We start from the raw sequence: 16,787 nt of genomic DNA, 5'->3' as shown, positions 1-16,787 counted from the left end.
GCTTCAGATTTTTTCTTGTAATACTGAACCTTGTAATTATTACATAAGTAATTTGTTATATATGGTTTGTTTGGAAACTCATGCCAAAGATTTTAGAGTTTTTTTTTTTAAATTACTAAATATTACAAGACAGAAGGGTCTTGTTATGAAATGCCATTTGCACTTCTGTTTCTGAGAAATGTGGCAATGTTGAACTTTTAGTGACAGCACGTGAATCTAGACTTTCATTGCTAGGGATATGGAAAATATATTTGTGTTGTGTAGAGGTAATTTTTTTATTTTTCAAGCAGGTGGCTCGTGTTCGATCCCCATCATCAGGGTTATCGGGGTTCAGAACCCTGATGATGGAGACAGAGATGGTCCCTGAAACATACTAATATAGTGAACTATTTCTCCTCATATTAAAAAATTAGCAAAGTATTAATCTATTTAAGGAGACTAATCATGAGAGAAAGACAATGTATGTGGGGAGTGTTGTAAAAAAAGTACCTCTCTGTTATACCAGGAACATACTTTCCATGTCTGTGGCACTGCAATTCAAGATTTGTCCGCTGTCACTGAAATTATGACAGTTCTGAGATTCAGAAACATTTTATTTGGACCAGAAGCACTTGTCGGCTTTAGTCATAGGACATTTTCATTGTACCGTTAGTCGAGAAAATGACCTCTAAAATATTTGGCTTGAACTTTTGGTCACTGTATATTGGGAATACTTACTTTGTTTTCTTTTCAGAACGTGGAATGTACAAAATTATTTGAATGGATTGATGGTCCTTTAATTGAAGCAATGCAGAAAGGTGATCTATTTCTTGCAGATGAAATTTCACTTGCAGATGACAGTGTACTGGAAAGACTGAATTCTCTTCTTGGTATGTATAATTGTTTGTGGATTTGTATGTTACCATATTACTGTGATAACATTTGAATAACTTGATGAATGTGGGATTTGAGCTAGTCACGGCGGCAAGTACGAAGATTGCTGTCTTCTGGTTCGTAGCATCTTGTAGTCTGGTTGCCTCCATTATCAGGGCGAATAGCATCGCCCGTGTTAAGGGAGGCAGCAAGGACCTCTGAAATGCTGGTAAACTTCTACCGTACTACTGTAACCGTCCTTTCACTCCAAACTCTCCATCAGGACGCCCGGCTGGTTACAAGGGGTTTTGTGTTGGGTTTCGTTTGGTAGCTCAGGGCATGGACTCTTGCCTTCAAGGAATATACGGGTTGGTGAAGAGGGGTTTCAGGATCAACTTGCGAGGCAGTGGAATAAGAGGGGATGTCGTTCAGTTATAATTTGTGTATTCGTTCACTTTCATCAGGCACGTTTATTAATTTCGTACTTTTCCTCGCCGAGTGCAGGACTACTCGCCGCCGAGACTAAAGCGTAAGTGAGTTTTTGGAAGCCCCTTGCTGGACGCACACCGCGTTCAGCAAGACTCCCCCAAGACTTTTGAATCTCAAGAGAGTGTTCTCATTGGCTGAGTGGTTCATCACCGTAACCTTACAAATTTGCCGCCGATAGCTTATTTTAAACCCATTGGTGGTTAGTGACGTGATTTATCCTAAGTCTTCTAATGGCTAAAACACATCTGGAAGAGCTTACTCATCCCACCAAGTCGAGCCACCGATCATAAAATCACCCATTCATACAGTCACGTAGCTGGCGCCAGGCAGTCGCCCGGTGGAACAAACAAGTCTCCCAAGATGTGGCCCGAACTAGCGATACTAACCGTCAACTCGGGAAAATTCAATACAATTTGATTATAAATTCCGATTAAGGAAGGCGCTACCGAAACAAAACTAACTTAGGCCCTTTTCCTTGCACATAAACTGGAGTAATCGCCAAAAGTCCAGTCTAAGTCCATCTCCGGTCTGCCTGCTCGAGAATCGAACTCAGAGTGGGCTGTCACACTACATGATGCTACAACCCAGAAAACAGCTATCTTCATGTTGGTGAATTTTCATGAATATTGTTCTACCAGAGACCACACCACCTCTGTTCTTTCTGATTTCCTACTATCAATAATAAAAACAACATGGCCTTTTTAACTTCTGAGATGGGAACTTACTAGTGCAGTTTCTTGTAGATCCTGAAGCTGTGTGCTAATAGATCTTAAAAAAGTGTATCTTTTGTTAAAGATTTGTTTTTATGAAATGTAAACCAAAAACACATTGATTTCAATCGTTGATTTTTATCGAACTTCCTTCAGAAAGCGAATTGAACAATCGTCATGGATTTTCTGGAGCTTGAGTTCATAAAATTCTTTCTCAGGTTGAGTTGTCATCTTACTACCATGTCAGCAGACGTGCATCTCGTGGCTGTCATGGATGTGCACATTTTGTTTGAATCGCATGGTGTTTGAATAAATTTTGTAGTTGGTGTATGTGATTATTGAAGGGAAGTGAAGTTTAGTCCAGTCAGTTTTGGTATAAACAGGTTTTATTTTCAGAACCTGAACGTAAATTGCTTCTGGCTGAGAAAGGAAGCGGAGGAACCGATCAATCCTTTATTGTGACTGCAAATCCAAATTTTCATTTCATCGGCACAATGAACCCAGGAGGAGATTATGGAAAGAAAGAGGTATGTATTCTTAATACTGTAATTGTTCATTTCACTGGCTTGAAAATAAATTGTAAATGAATACATCACACAGGATATAGAATAAATAATTGTAGGAGTACACTAACGAGATCAAGAATTCTGATGATGCTGAAGATGTCACTTATGGTTTTCTGGATTGTGATGCCACAGGGTCACGTAGGTAATTACCATTGTTTCAGAGGAATATAATGTCACCATCTTCAGGGTAAGATGGCACATTCTCTGAAATGCCGGTAATTGTCTGCAAGAGTGTATGACGTCAAAACAAAAAATAATACAATCAGATAAGAAGAAGAATATAAAATTAATGTTTATTGATGTTTTAGTCCCATAAATTGAACTTTTACAACAAATATTTGATGTAAACACAGAAAAATGTTGTGACATACACAAGCCAATTACAGGAATTTGACATTAAAAGGGAATGAATTTACACAGTATTGCCCTTGATGGTCTAGTGGTTAGCGTGCTCGCCACTGGACGCCGTTGGTCCCATGTCGTAACACGAAAAGAGATGATTATTGGAAAAATTCTGCAGCCATGTTTGTCACTCATGTCTCTCCTGATTTTCTACTAGTTGGCTCTAGCAGACAAATTAGTGTTGATTAGAAATTGTACTCAAATGCACTATACAAGACTAATAAGGGCAAGTTGCCTTGAGCAACTGTCTGGGAATGGGTCAATAGGCCGGATCCTTGTAGTATTTGATGTACAGAGTGAACTAGTTTCGAATAGAATTTACTTATATTTCATAGACCCTTCATAGGCGTAAGCCAAAGATGTACAACATATCATACCACAAATACAATACTTATTTCTAATAAAATATATAAATACATAATTGTGACAGGTATTTCCAGTTTACTACAGTATTACAAAAAAAAAATACTAATTACACAAGACAGCATTACCACGATTTTTGTCATGCAAAGTTTATAAATAAGGATACATCTTTATTTAAATGACCCAGAAGATATTGTAATTGAGTCATATTGTGAATATTATAACAGTTATTTATTTTAATCCGTCTTATCACAATATTTAAAATTTCTTATAATTAAGATAATAAAATATCATTCATGTTCCATATCGATTGATCGATTTACATTTCGGAACATTTACACAACATGTTTCGGTTTTTATAAAACCATCATCAGGTGTAAAGTATATCTAAGAACTTAAAACTCAATTATGATTTCTGTAGTTTTTTGGTGATGTTTCATTACGTTTTTCCATTTTTGGGCGAAGGTGTTGTTTTTCTTAAATTTTTATTAGATGTACATATCGGCCAAAGATGTAGGAGTGATTGTTCCGATATGTCCAGAAGTACTAGTGTCTTTGAATAGGTGTGGGTCAATGTAAGTCGATCAATCGATATGGAACATCAATGATATTTTATATCTTTTTTTTTTTATATATCTTTTTATATCTTAATTGCGTCATGCTTGTGTTCTTCAATATAATAATTTTATTCACCGTCTTTACACAAGCTTATAGATTGTTAAAATCACATAAAATTATAACATTTCTTCATTTGATATTGTTACATTTTAAAATGACGACATGTTTCGATGTTCATCCCATCATCGTCAGGTCTATCAATTAAAATTTAAAATCTGTTGCACTTGCTGCCCTGCGTATACTGATTTGTTCTACCCATTAGATTTTATTTGTTTAACCTTCAGGCTTCTTCCATTAAATTTGGAGGCTGCGTCTAGATGCCTTAAATCTGCAAAATCAATTTTAATTTTCATATCGTGATTCTGGATAATGACATAGGAAATGGAATAATTTTAAAGAATTATTACGCAATATATCGTAATACAAGCAAAAGAAAAGTAATCACAAAATATTTAAAGTATTATAACATACCGGGTTGTGTGTGATGTGCGTGTCCGATATTACGGAACGGTAGACTGCAACTAAGCTGTGTGTATCGTGTGTGGCTATATATATTAAGTGAAAGTTGTTCAATGATATTTGATATGAATCAATGATATTTTATTATCTTAATTATAAGAAATTTTAAATATTGTGATAAGACAGATTAAAATAAATAATTGTTAAATGACCCAGATTAAATCTCTCCAGGAAGGAGTACATTGGCTACTTAAATTGAGTACCGTAAAGGTTAAAACATTGTTTCGTTTTCAGCTTTCACCAGCACTTCGTAATAGATTTACCGAGATCTGGTGTGAAAGCTGTACAGATAGAAATGACCTTCTAGCAGTTGTGGAACACAATCTCAGTCCTGGGTTGTTACTGGGAAATCAAGAGGATGGTAGTTCTGGTGTTGGCAGCTGCCTTCTAGATTTCATAGAGTGGTTCACCAGTACAGACATAGGCAAAAGGTAACACGCTTTATTGTGTTATTCATTACTACTTATTTACCGAGTGCGGTTTAACATCTCGAGTGTCTCCAGTGTGATGTGTTGTGACGTTGCTCATTTTAGTCCGTAGGTTTTTGCAGCTGAACTTCAATTTTTAGGGATAAGCCTTGTCATATGTTGAAAATTACCCAGTGTTTTGGCAGACATTGCAGTCGCTATTGAGGGTGAATGTGTAATGGGTATGAATTTTTGGAAGCTTTATATAGGGAGGGCAGTAGGTGATAAGTTTTGATATGATGATGCTGACTGGTGGAGTCGAAGAACAGGCAGCTGTCCAATTGGAGTTGACAAAATTAAGTACCGTATGCAAGATGTATAGCCACGGTGGTCTAGCGGTTAGAACGCTGGCCTTGTAATCCTGGGAGTCTCGGGTTCGATTCCCGGCGGTGTCCGAATTTATAACTTGTGTTGGGCAAGGCCGTGGTCTAGGCAACACGGAGTTTTCCTCCATGGCATCCCAACAATTACTCCATTCACACACAGAAGAAGGCAATGGCAAACCACTTCTGGATCATCTGCCAAGAACGTATATGAACAGGTCCCAGTCCGAGAAGAGAAAAGGATGGAAGGATCCTGTTCATATGGACCTGTCGTCAGACAGAACACTAAATAATAATAATAATGCAAGATGTATGTAAATACTTGCAATGCACGTGGCCTGGTAGTCAGGAGATTTTGTGCACAAGTGCAACTCCCCTATTCCCGAGTGGAGAATGTTCGTCTCTGCTCCGCTGTCTGTAATATTGTTATTCATTTATTTGTTTTGTTATTACTGATTATTTTATAATTTCATGTGTTATAATTTGATTTCACATAAAATCGGAACAACCACATCATTTTTCAGCCTGCAAGTAGTGATGTGACTTCCCAGACTGCATGCATTACAGGGACTTACTCAACTCTCGTGTTCAGTAGGTTAGAAATAAGTAGGTATTTAGGTGAAATCTGAATTAAAAATTCATTCATAGAAATTATTTTTGAGCATCGTAAATTAATTTATAAGATTCAGTCTATATATACTTACGGAGTGAAACATGTTCTGAATGATCATTGATAAATTTCCGTATGTATGTAGAACGTTGTTAAAATAAACCATTTTTAGAACTTGATTTACCATTTTCAATGGTTAAGCGGTTTGTGTAATAGCTGTAAGGAAATTTAAATTTACAGTCCGACTTCACACATTAAAACCTCAAAATTATTTTAGAGGTGTCATGATATCAAGCTTCCTCAATTACGTGAGACACGTCAATCCTCAAGTACGTGGAAGAACATTCACATTTTGAATTTTGTTATATTGATAGAACATGCAGTGTCCGAGTATGTAAGAATAAGAATATGAATTTCAGGACCATACACTAGAATGTGATCTTTTATTCACAGGTTCACTGTAAGTGTTCGGGATATTTTGTCATGGGTGAATTTCATTAATGTGTGTACACAAGATCAAAATGGTACGAATGAAATTGATGGTACTAGGAAATTGGACTTAGCCACAGCCTACATCCATGGAGCATGTCTCACATTTCTTGACAGCTTTGGTTCAGGAATAACAAGCGTTGATAGGTATGTATGTTATACACTCTGTTACTTTGTCAAGAGCCATGTTGAAATTCTCTGACATTCTTCTTTTCTTATTATATGTTTACATGTAAAAAGTTGTCCCACTTTTTGTCGTGTAGGCACTGGGAGGAGGGGAGGTATTAACCTCAGTACTAGGTAGGGGTGAGTGGTCAGCATCACGCCTCGACCACGCTTTAACCGTGGGAAAGGACCCCAGTACCCTCATGATAATTCTTTGTTATAATTTTCTTATTTGCGTATGAGATCCAGATAAATATATATTTTACAGAGTTTTGTTATTGTGTAATCTTCACAGAGATCAAGTGGTGTAAATTGTTCGGTAGCATGAGATGCAAATTTTTGCACTGAATCACCATATTTCTGTTTAGCCCACTTTGCTTATTTTATAATGGAAGACGGGCATGTGGATCTCTTCATACCATTGTGTCTGTTTCTTCCTAGAAACTTCTGAACCAATTAGTCTATTTTTATGCAACTTCATAGGAACATTTTAACCTCAGAGGCTGCCCGTTACACTTACACAGTTCCCTACCTGAATGTGGCAGCTAGTGCCACTTAATATTGGATCCTGAAATGTTGTGTGGTAAGAGGTCATTAAAGGATGAAGATTTCTGTCTTCTGGGTTGTTGCGTTGTGTAGTCTGGTCGATGTTTACCAACGTTTCAGAATTCATACTGCCTCCATCATCAGGGCGATGACGGAGGCAGTATGACCTCTGAAACGTTGGTTAACATCTACCAGACTACACAGCGCATCAACCCAGAAGACAGAAATCTTCATACTCTGATGACGGAGGCAGTATGACCTCTGAAACGTTGGTAAACATCTACCAGACTGAAGATTTCTGTCTTCTGGGTTATTGCGCTGTGTAGTCTGGTCGATGTTAACCAACGTTTCAGAGGTCATACTGCCTCCGTCCCTGATGACGGAGGCAGTATGACCTCTGAAACGTTGGTTAACATCGACCAGACTACACAGCGCAATAACCCAGAAGACAGAAATCTTCATATTCACCGCTGTGAGAACCTCAAGTCTTACATCTACCAGACTACACAGCGCATCAACCCAGAAGACAGAAATCTTCATACTCTGATGACGGAGGCAGTATGACCTCTGAAACGTTGGTTAACATCTACCAGACTACACAGCGCATCAACCCAGAAGACAGAAATCTTCATACTCTGATGACGGAGGCAGTATGACCTCTGAAACGTTGGTAAACATCTACCAGACTGAAGATTTCTGTCTTCTGGGTTATTGCGCTGTGTAGTCTGGTCGATGTTAACCAACGTTTCAGAGGTCATACTGCCTCCGTCCCTGATGACGGAGGCAGTATGACCTCTGAAACGTTGGTAAACATCTACCAGACTACACAGAGCAACAACCCAGAAGACAGAAATCTTCATACTCTGATGACGGAGGCAGTATGACCTCTGAAACGTTGGTAAACATCTACCAGACTACACAGAGCAACAACCCAGAAGACAGAAATCTTCATACTCTGATGACGGAGGCAGTATGACCTCTGAAACGTTGGTAAACATCTACCAGACTACACAGCGCATCAACCCAGAAGACAGAAATCTTCATACTCTGATGACGGAGGCAGTATGACCTCTGAAACGTTGGTTAACATCTACCAGACTACACAGCGCATCAACCCAGAAGACAGAAATCTTCATACTCTGATGACGGAGGCAGTATGACCTCTGAAACGTTGGTAAACATCTACCAGACTGAAGATTTCTGTCTTCTGGGTTATTGCGCTGTGTAGTCTGGTCGATGTTAACCAACGTTTCAGAGGTCATACTGCCTCCGTCCCTGATGACGGAGGCAGTATGACCTCTGAAACGTTGGTAAACATCTACCAGACTACACAGAGCAACAACCCAGAAGACAGAAATCTTCATACTCTGATGACGGAGGCAGTATGACCTCTGAAACGTTGGTAAACATCTACCAGACTACACAGAGCAACAACCCAGAAGACAGAAATCTTCATACTCTCCGCTGTGAAAACCTCAAATCTTACGTCATCAAACAATGTTTGAAGGACAGCAAATATGTTCTTCTCTCTCATATTTTGCCAGGTCATGTGTTCCATAAAAAATCCCTGGTTAAGGTTCCAATGAAGAAATAATTACCTTAAAATAAAACATTTTTGTCATTAAATCTGCAATGCTACTTTAAAGTTATTATGCTTGTGGAAGAAGTGAGCATTTTTCATTGTAATTTACATAGAATCCAAAATTAGATCATTTTATGAATTTTTTTTTTCAGTACTACAAATCTAAAGGCTCTGCATAAAGCAGCGTTGAAGTATCTCATGGAGCAGGTGGAACTGAGCGTTGATGAAACAGCTTTACTTGGCAATGTTGTGATCACTGATACTCTTTTTGGTATCCATCCTTTCTACATAAAGAGAGGTATTTATTTGAACGTAAGTTACATTATTTTAATTAATACAAAGTCAGTGTGGCTGGAAGTGAAACGTATTCCTTTTATTTCAATTAGGATCTCTTCCTGTTGTTCCTGATGACTTTACATTCATGGCACCAACAACTGGTCTGAATGCATCTCGTGTATTGAGAGGACTCCAGTTAAACAAACCGATTCTGTTGGAGGGAAGCCCTGGAGTTGGGAAAACAAGCCTCGTTGCAGCGTTGGCAAAGGCTGCGGGATTCCATCTGACCAGAATAAATGTATCTGACCAAACTGTAAGTGTTACATGTATTTTATAAGAAGGAGTAGTAATACGAGGCGCGTCCCAAAAGTAAGTTTCCCACTCGTCCCACAGCTAGCAAACCTTATATTGAGCGAAGCGACTGTGCGTACGTGATAGAGCAATGACGTAGCATGGCGCATGCACTAACGGCACTTCCCGCGTTCTCACAGTAGCATCATTGCAGCTGTTGAAGATGGAGGTTCTTATTCCAGCTCCCGCCGACTGTGAAGTGCGGTCAGTGATAAAGTTTTTGAATGCACAGAGCATAGTGCCGATCAAAATTCATCGTCAGCTGTGCCGGGTCTATGGGCCTAACGTTATGAGCAAGCAGATGGTGCGTCGCTGGTGCAGACAATTTTCAGCGACGGGCCATTCAGAACAAGCGGCGCGGGATGCTTAGTGCCGGTATTGTCTTCCTGCACGATAACGCTAGGCCGCACACGGCTCGACGGACAGCAAGTCTCCTGCAGGAGTTCAGCTGGGAGGTGTTTAATCATCCACCCTACAGCCCGGACCTCGCTCCCAGTGATTTCCATCTTTTCCTACACCTCAAGAAATTCCTGTCCGGTCAGCGTCAGCGTTTTGAGAATGACAGAGAGGCGGAGATGGTTGTCACACAGTGGTTCCAATCCCAGGCGGCAGACTTCTACGACACAGGTATTCAAAAGTTGGTCCCACGGTATGACCAATGTCTCAATTCCGGTGGCGAATATGTTGAAAAATAGCTGGACACTTGCTGTATCTGTTGCAATAAATATTTCCATGAAATTGTGTTTTGTTTCTGTAAACGGCCCCAGGGAAACTTACTTTTGGGACGCGCCTCGTATAAACACCCAGGACTTATTTCTTTATGGCTGTGTATGTCATGCGGGATTTATAAATGAAGAAGAAACAACATTTGCCTTTCTTATTGAAGGATGGCTTTGTCAGTGACCATTTTCACCTGTACAAGTGTTCTGAACCTTCAATATATCTGCCTGCAGTATCTGTTTAATGGTCATATCGCAGACCTCTGAATCTGTGGTGGTGTGTCTGCGGTACGGTCCATGTTTTTATAGGGGTACCGTATGTCTTTGTTTGACTGGGACAGTCCCAGTTTGGAGACTTCCTCACCTGCCGTTTCATAGTTTTGTCCTGGTTTTTTTCCCCATTCTGCTTTAGAAAATTTGCATTGTACTGCATATAAGCACAGGTATACAAATCGCAGTTGCTGTAACTATGCATTCCGCATTGTTCGTAGTCGTTCACATGCCAGACACGGTGTTCTCTTCTTGTGCTAAATACTGAAACGTATTTGCAAGATTACAGGCTAGTCGCAGGATGGCGTGACTGTTGAGATCATGTAAACTGTGTCAGACGCAAAGTCAGTTTGTCAGCAACAGTGAGTTCATCAAATGTTGCTTTATTTTTAAAGTAGTGACCCTCAGGACAAGGTTTGTTGCATCTAAGAAAGCAACCGCACAGCCGCGCATTATTTGAATTTTAAAACAGACAACGAAGAACATCATCAAGGTGGTATATGCCTGTGAGTGCAATTAAGAACTACAGTTTCAAACATGAATAATTTAAGGCGCTACATATTATGCCCAATCCAATTACGTCATCCTGTATAAAGTAATTAAAATGAATCTTAGACCTTTGAACAACTGATATATTTCTTTTTTTGTTAGGATGTGTCCGATTTATTTGGAGCTGACTTACCAGTGGAAGGAGGTGGCGGTGGTCAGTTTGCTTGGCGTGATGGACCTTTCCTACAGGCACTCAAAGCTGGTCACTGGATATTATTGGATGAGGTAAATGTTTGCCTTCGGATGAATTGATTTGATTTACATACTGATATATGAGGTAACATTAGGAAAGGATGTTATGTGATTCCCTGGTTAAACTGGCAGTGGCCAGAGCTACTGACAACATTGTTATATAAATATTCTACTTTTGTTACCATTTCCATGATATTGGAAATTTTTTGTCAGTAACCGAAGCTTAAACCATAAACTATTGGGACTACTTTTCATTGAACTGAATTTCCTGTTACAGCTCAATCTTGCATCTCAGTCAGTGCTGGAGGGTTTGAATGCGTGCCTGGATCACAGAGGTGAAGTTTTTATTCCTGAACTCGGAAAGACGTTTCACATTCAAAGTGACAGCACGCGTTTGTTTGGTGCGCAGAATCCTCAGAGACAAGGTGGGGCCAGAAGAGGTCTCCCACAGTCCTTCCTGAATAGGTTCACTCAGGTATGTTCATGCCTAGTACAGTACAGATTATTAGATGGCATTATATAATTATTAGCGGTAGTGTTGTAGGATTTGAGGTTTTCACGGAGGTGAGTCTGAAGATGGCTGTCTTATGGGTTGTTGCGCCGTGTAGTCTGGTAGTGTTCTGTCAAACTTGAAATATCCAGCATGAAAGTGTATTAGTAAAACATGAGCTTTGTTACTAAATCCTTCTTGATGTGACTGTGAAGTATGCACAGCATGTCTCAACCGAAATGGTGTAAAGATTAAGAATTAAAAATATATTAGAATTAGCCGTCAATCACAATATAATATTATTAAAAGATTAAAATATAATTTTACGTTCCCTATCGAGTACTCGATTCACATGTGGAACATACACGACATGTGAATCGAGTACTCGATAGGGAACGTAAAATGATATTTTAATCTTTTAATAGTATTATATTGTGATTGACGGCTAATTTTAATATATTTTTAATACTATATAAATCACAATATGACGCATCTACAATATCTTATAAAAGATTAAGAACTTAAAAAGCAAGTACGTTTAAAATATAAAATTACATATAGTGTTTATTATAATGAAGACAAGCTGCAAAAAATATTTGTACAGAACATATTTACGTAATTTTTAGGTCATAGATGCACGCATATTTCGTCAGTTTTTGGTGCATGAAATCCGATATCCGCACGTAGCAGACAGAGGCGTATAGACACTCTCTCATGTTACAAGCGAGGCTTTGTTGATGTTACTTAAGTGAAGGTAAAAACACAAATATTACTTGTTTTTTAATTTTTCTTTTTATAGGTTTACATTGACTCATTAACAGAAGCTGACTTGGAGTTCATTATCCGATTTCTGTTTCCTGATCTGCCACATAATCTGATATCCCGCATGATAAGATTCAATTCCCGATTGGTTAGAGAAACGGGTGAGCTGAGGTTATGGGGACAGAGGGGCGCGCCATGGGAGCTGAATCTTCGGGACTTGTGTCGGTGGTGCGAAGCAATAATTGCTGACTCCAGAAAATGTTCATTGTCAAAAAGGAATGCTGTACTTCATCCAGGAAAATTTATTGACCTGATTTATATGGACAGAATGAGGACAAGAGAAGACAAGGAGAAGGTAAACACAGTGTTTACTGTATTTTAAATATTGTGTAAAATCATTCCCCCCCAAGTGTTAGCCATTGAATGAGCTTGAATTAAAATAAATCATCCGTGGCATAACAGCCCTATGAGAGCCAAAGCCGACTAGCTGGCCGCTGGCCTCACGTTCACATGCCTAAGTAGAGGTGAACGATCATCCAACCAGATAGAGGATGACGTGTGGTCAGCACGACGAACCCCCAGCCATTGCTAGTTTTCATGACCGGATTACGCTACCCATTGTAGCTCTCCAATTTCCTCACGATGATGGGGTGGCACCGGTCCCACATACCGGTCGAAAATCTCGTGAGAAAATTTCTTTCCCCGAGACTCGAACCGGCGTGCATTCCGTGTCACCGGTCCGAAGAACAGTTAATGATCGAAAGTCTTTCATTTGTAATGTACACAAATCCAGTATTTGCACTCGGTCGCTTATTATTTAACTTTACTTGCCAGAAGTCTGTTTGTTTCCATTTTATCTGCCTTTCACAATACTTTTTGATGATCTTGTAAAACGTAGTTTAACAAATATCCTTGTTTTACACATTCTATAAGAACTAAAACATTCAAATAGGAGAGGAAGTAAAGAATGTTTGGATGTAACTCATTTCTGCTGCACATAAAATATAACCCCCAGTACACATTACTCTGATAAGACATTTCTTCTAGCAAGGAAAAATCTTGGTCCTCACAGATTACAATTCAGTGCATGTCTGTAAGAAAGCCCGAAGAGCCGGTTTCACTCGATTTCTGTCTCCAAAGGACAGTAAAGTGCCAAACTCTCTCCTTGTTTTCCACCGAGGTACCTTGCGAAGTGGATAATCCATCCACGACTAATATGAGAAGTACTAGCAACCAGCGCGATCGGGGTTCGATCCCCGACAGGGGCAGAGGATTTTTCCTCGAGCCTCTGCGTCCAGACCGGTTCTTAGGCCCACACAGCCTCCTGCCCAATGGGTACCGGGATCCTTTCCCGGGGGTAAAGCACGGCCGGGGCGTGATGCTGACCACTCACCCCCCATCTAGTGCCGAGGTCAAGAAAGAGTAGGAGCTATACCTCCGCTTCCCCCAAACGACCTACATGGCGTGTAGCGGGACAGCTTTACTTTACTAGCAACTAGGATTTATAATAGCGTATTATTTTGTACAGTTACAAATCTTGTTCTTTGGTAGCTTTAATATTATTATGTCTTTCATTGCAGGTTAAAGAAATCTATATTCAAGAAATTGGCTCATACTATCCAATATTTTGCGATTTTCCTCGGATTCATATGACCCACAGTACTTTTTTTATCGATGATATTTTCATGTCACGTAATGGAGTGATATCGCAGAGAGCCGGAGCTGTGGAAAGAATCGGTGAAAGCAATCCACAAAAGAGCGCTGTACGGCCCATGAATGACTTCAGTCAGATTTCAGCTCACCAGGATAGTTTAATGCTACTAAGAAGACAATTTCCTGTGCTGCGATCACTTACGAGATGTGTCGACATGAACTGGTTGGCAATACTGGTATGTTTTCTTTGTTACTGCTGCTGATACAGTGAAAATTCGTATAATTATGTTTGAAAACAATTTTTTTAACCATTGCATTGAAAGTTAAGACTGACAGAAAATCTAGGGAAATGAGAATATCAGTTTTCTTTGAAGATTTCTGTCGTCTGGAAGGTTGCACCGTGTAGTCTAGTAGGTACTGACCAATTTTTGAAAAATAGTTAGTACTTTGTTCAAATTGTAGGTGCATTAGTGAACTCGTAGTTACATGTATACCATGATGATTTTTTTTTATGTTTTCCTTTATTGAGAAAAAAATATTTTCTGGTAGGTTGGTCCAGCTGGAAGTGGCAAAACAAGTGTGGTACACCTGCTTTCTCAGCTGCTAGGGCAGGAACTCCGAGTGTTGTCCATCAACTCTGCAATGGACACCACTGAAATCTTGGGAGGTTTTGAACAGGTAAGGATTACTTCTTCTTCAGCTGTATGTGTGAAAATACAGGGTGATTCAAAAGTTTCATACATAGGGAATAACGGTTGGATCAGCAGTTTCCGGGTTCCTGGATTGGTCGCCGCGGTCCCGTGGAGTGGCCTCCGAGTCCTCAGACCTCAGACCACTCAATTTTTACTTTTAGGGGCACTTGAAGGCCATGGTGCACCAGGAAAAGATACGAAACATGACTCACCTAAAGGAACGCATTCGAAATCCAATCACGCGCATAACACCAGATGTGTTAACGTGAGTTCACCATGAATGGGAGAGACGCATCCGTATGTGTTTTCAAAGGAATGGCAACCATGTAGAGCATGTTTTGTGAATAAAGTGACAGTTTGTTAAAAAAGTGACCATTTTCCTTATGTATGGAGGCTTTTGAATCACCCTGTAGATTATTTGTAAATGTTAATTTCATAAGCATGAGCATGAATATTGATGCATGTATATATATGTTTCTTACACAGTGTATTAGAGTTCCTGTATGTTTATGGTATTTCCTTTGTCTTTAGGTCTAGCCTATATTTGTGACTTAAAATGTGGGCCCAGTTTTTGCTTCCAGGCCAAAAATCGCGTAGGCGTTATATTATATTGTTATTGCTCGAAATCAGATGTGTAAAAGAAATTGGGGGAGAAGAACAGGGCAGTTATATTATTTTATGTTTAGGTTGCAGGAATTTCAGTTTTTGTCATGCAGCCTCACAGCCAGATGAAATCGACATTTATATGCTTTGAAGTGCACAGAATCGTAAAATCAATTTAACGCTTTCGTTGCTTTTTTGAACCTAGAATTTTCAGATAAAATGTATACTGTTTAGGAATGAATCTGCGTTCCTCTACACCAAAGTTTTGAAATGATTAGCCTGAAAGCATAGTTCATATATTTTTTCCATTTTGATTCACTTTTTTGTTTGTTCTTTGTAATACAGGAAAATAGGCGAGTTAAATTTTTATCACGCTGTGCCACAGTACTAAGAGTTATGTTACCTTTCTGCTGGGATAGAACTAGTTCCCTGTCTTCATGGTGTCAGGAGACAAGCTCTTGTTTGTGCTCCTAGAATTCTTAGTTGATGCATGGAAACACTGAGTGGTCATAGCAGGCATAAACGAAAAATGGCCTAATCCTAGCAGAACTACAGGTTTTTTCCCCCTGCTGTGTTTCGAAGAAGTCCGCATTTTTCGATGAACCGAGAAAAACTATTAATCCTTGAACCTCCCGACTAGACACCAGATACGTTACCTCATATGGTGAATATAGATAATCAACAATTTTGAACACCAGTACTTTCCCCTCTCATTTAATTTTCAGCTTAGTATTGGCTCAAAGTATTGGTGTTACTTATTTCGAAAGAGTTCTGAAAACAAGCTCGCTTTTAGTTAGGTTAGGTGCTTGAAGTGATTCTCGATTGTGACGCCGATAAGATTGAGGTTGGTGCCCGCAAGTCCAGATGGCGTTACAGACTAACGTCGACAAGTGTTTAATGATTGGTTCCCGAACAGCGGTGACGTAAGCGTTTCTAGTATTATAATAGGCCGAATAATATAAGCAGGTATAGCTCAGTCGATAAAGTAACTTGTTATGTTGTGGAAGGCTGGGACTCGTTCTCGATAGAGTGAGACATTCTTTATCTTTGACACGGGCGTAGTGTGTGTCCAGTCAATACCAGTTCAGCGTACTGAGCCGTGTCTCATAGGGCTGGCCAAGAAAGGGGAAACATGTCTGTAAGTCGTCTGTATTCAGAATCAATCTTTACCAAACTGCACGGATGAGTGGATACCGAGTCCTTCGAATGATTGCCACGACTTTTTCGGTATTTTGTAGTACAGTACGATCATATTTATTATATACGTGCATCACGTTATAAGGTAGCTCGTCGCGGAAACAAACCTAACCTAACCCAATCTAAACTGACTGATTCATTCAAGATATTTTCAGTTCTTCTGGCATATTTTTAGTGGCCAGGGTTTCTCGACGAATGCAACAATGATGCCATGTAATGAGTGTAATGAGTGTAGTTATTCTCCCAGATATGGCACGCGTGCCATCTGTGATGATTCCTACGCACTTGGACCACTGAATTCCATCCACTTGACGTCATAAATTCATTCAAAT

At 39.5% G+C, this 16,787-nt stretch overlaps 1 protein-coding gene and 1 long non-coding RNA gene across 2 annotated transcripts in view; one reads left to right on the top strand and one right to left on the bottom strand.

The window, feature by feature from the left end:
* The window catches only part of LOC110831388 (midasin), a 293,633-nt gene that overhangs the window by 28,167 nt on the left and 248,679 nt on the right, over window positions 1-16,787 (top strand). The window contains exons 25-35 of the mRNA XM_087347454.1: window positions 734-869; window positions 2,448-2,578; window positions 4,754-4,950; window positions 6,373-6,555; window positions 8,854-8,999; window positions 9,088-9,290; window positions 10,969-11,091; window positions 11,336-11,533; window positions 12,348-12,665; window positions 13,891-14,199; window positions 14,513-14,641. Coding sequence (XP_087203580.1) covers window positions 734-869; window positions 2,448-2,578; window positions 4,754-4,950; window positions 6,373-6,555; window positions 8,854-8,999; window positions 9,088-9,290; window positions 10,969-11,091; window positions 11,336-11,533; window positions 12,348-12,665; window positions 13,891-14,199; window positions 14,513-14,641 — 2,073 coding nt within the window. The remainder of the gene's footprint in view (window positions 1-733; window positions 870-2,447; window positions 2,579-4,753; window positions 4,951-6,372; window positions 6,556-8,853; window positions 9,000-9,087; window positions 9,291-10,968; window positions 11,092-11,335; window positions 11,534-12,347; window positions 12,666-13,890; window positions 14,200-14,512; window positions 14,642-16,787) is intronic.
* LOC147874147 (uncharacterized) lies at window positions 2,885-16,495 on the bottom strand. The gene is made up of 3 exons (XR_015534821.1): window positions 15,662-16,495; window positions 4,472-6,135; window positions 2,885-4,328 (listed from the first exon to the last, which is right to left on the bottom strand). It is a non-coding gene; the product is annotated as an uncharacterized LOC147874147 (long non-coding RNA).

The sequence above is a fragment of the Zootermopsis nevadensis genome, unplaced genomic scaffold (assembly GCF_977971745.1).
Source record: "Zootermopsis nevadensis isolate Lab colony 2312 unplaced genomic scaffold, Znev_1.0 Znev_ptg000011l, whole genome shotgun sequence".
In the NCBI taxonomy this organism is placed as follows: Eukaryota; Metazoa; Arthropoda; class Insecta; order Blattodea; family Termopsidae; genus Zootermopsis; species Zootermopsis nevadensis.
This window is presented reverse-complemented; position numbering and strand designations above follow the sequence as displayed.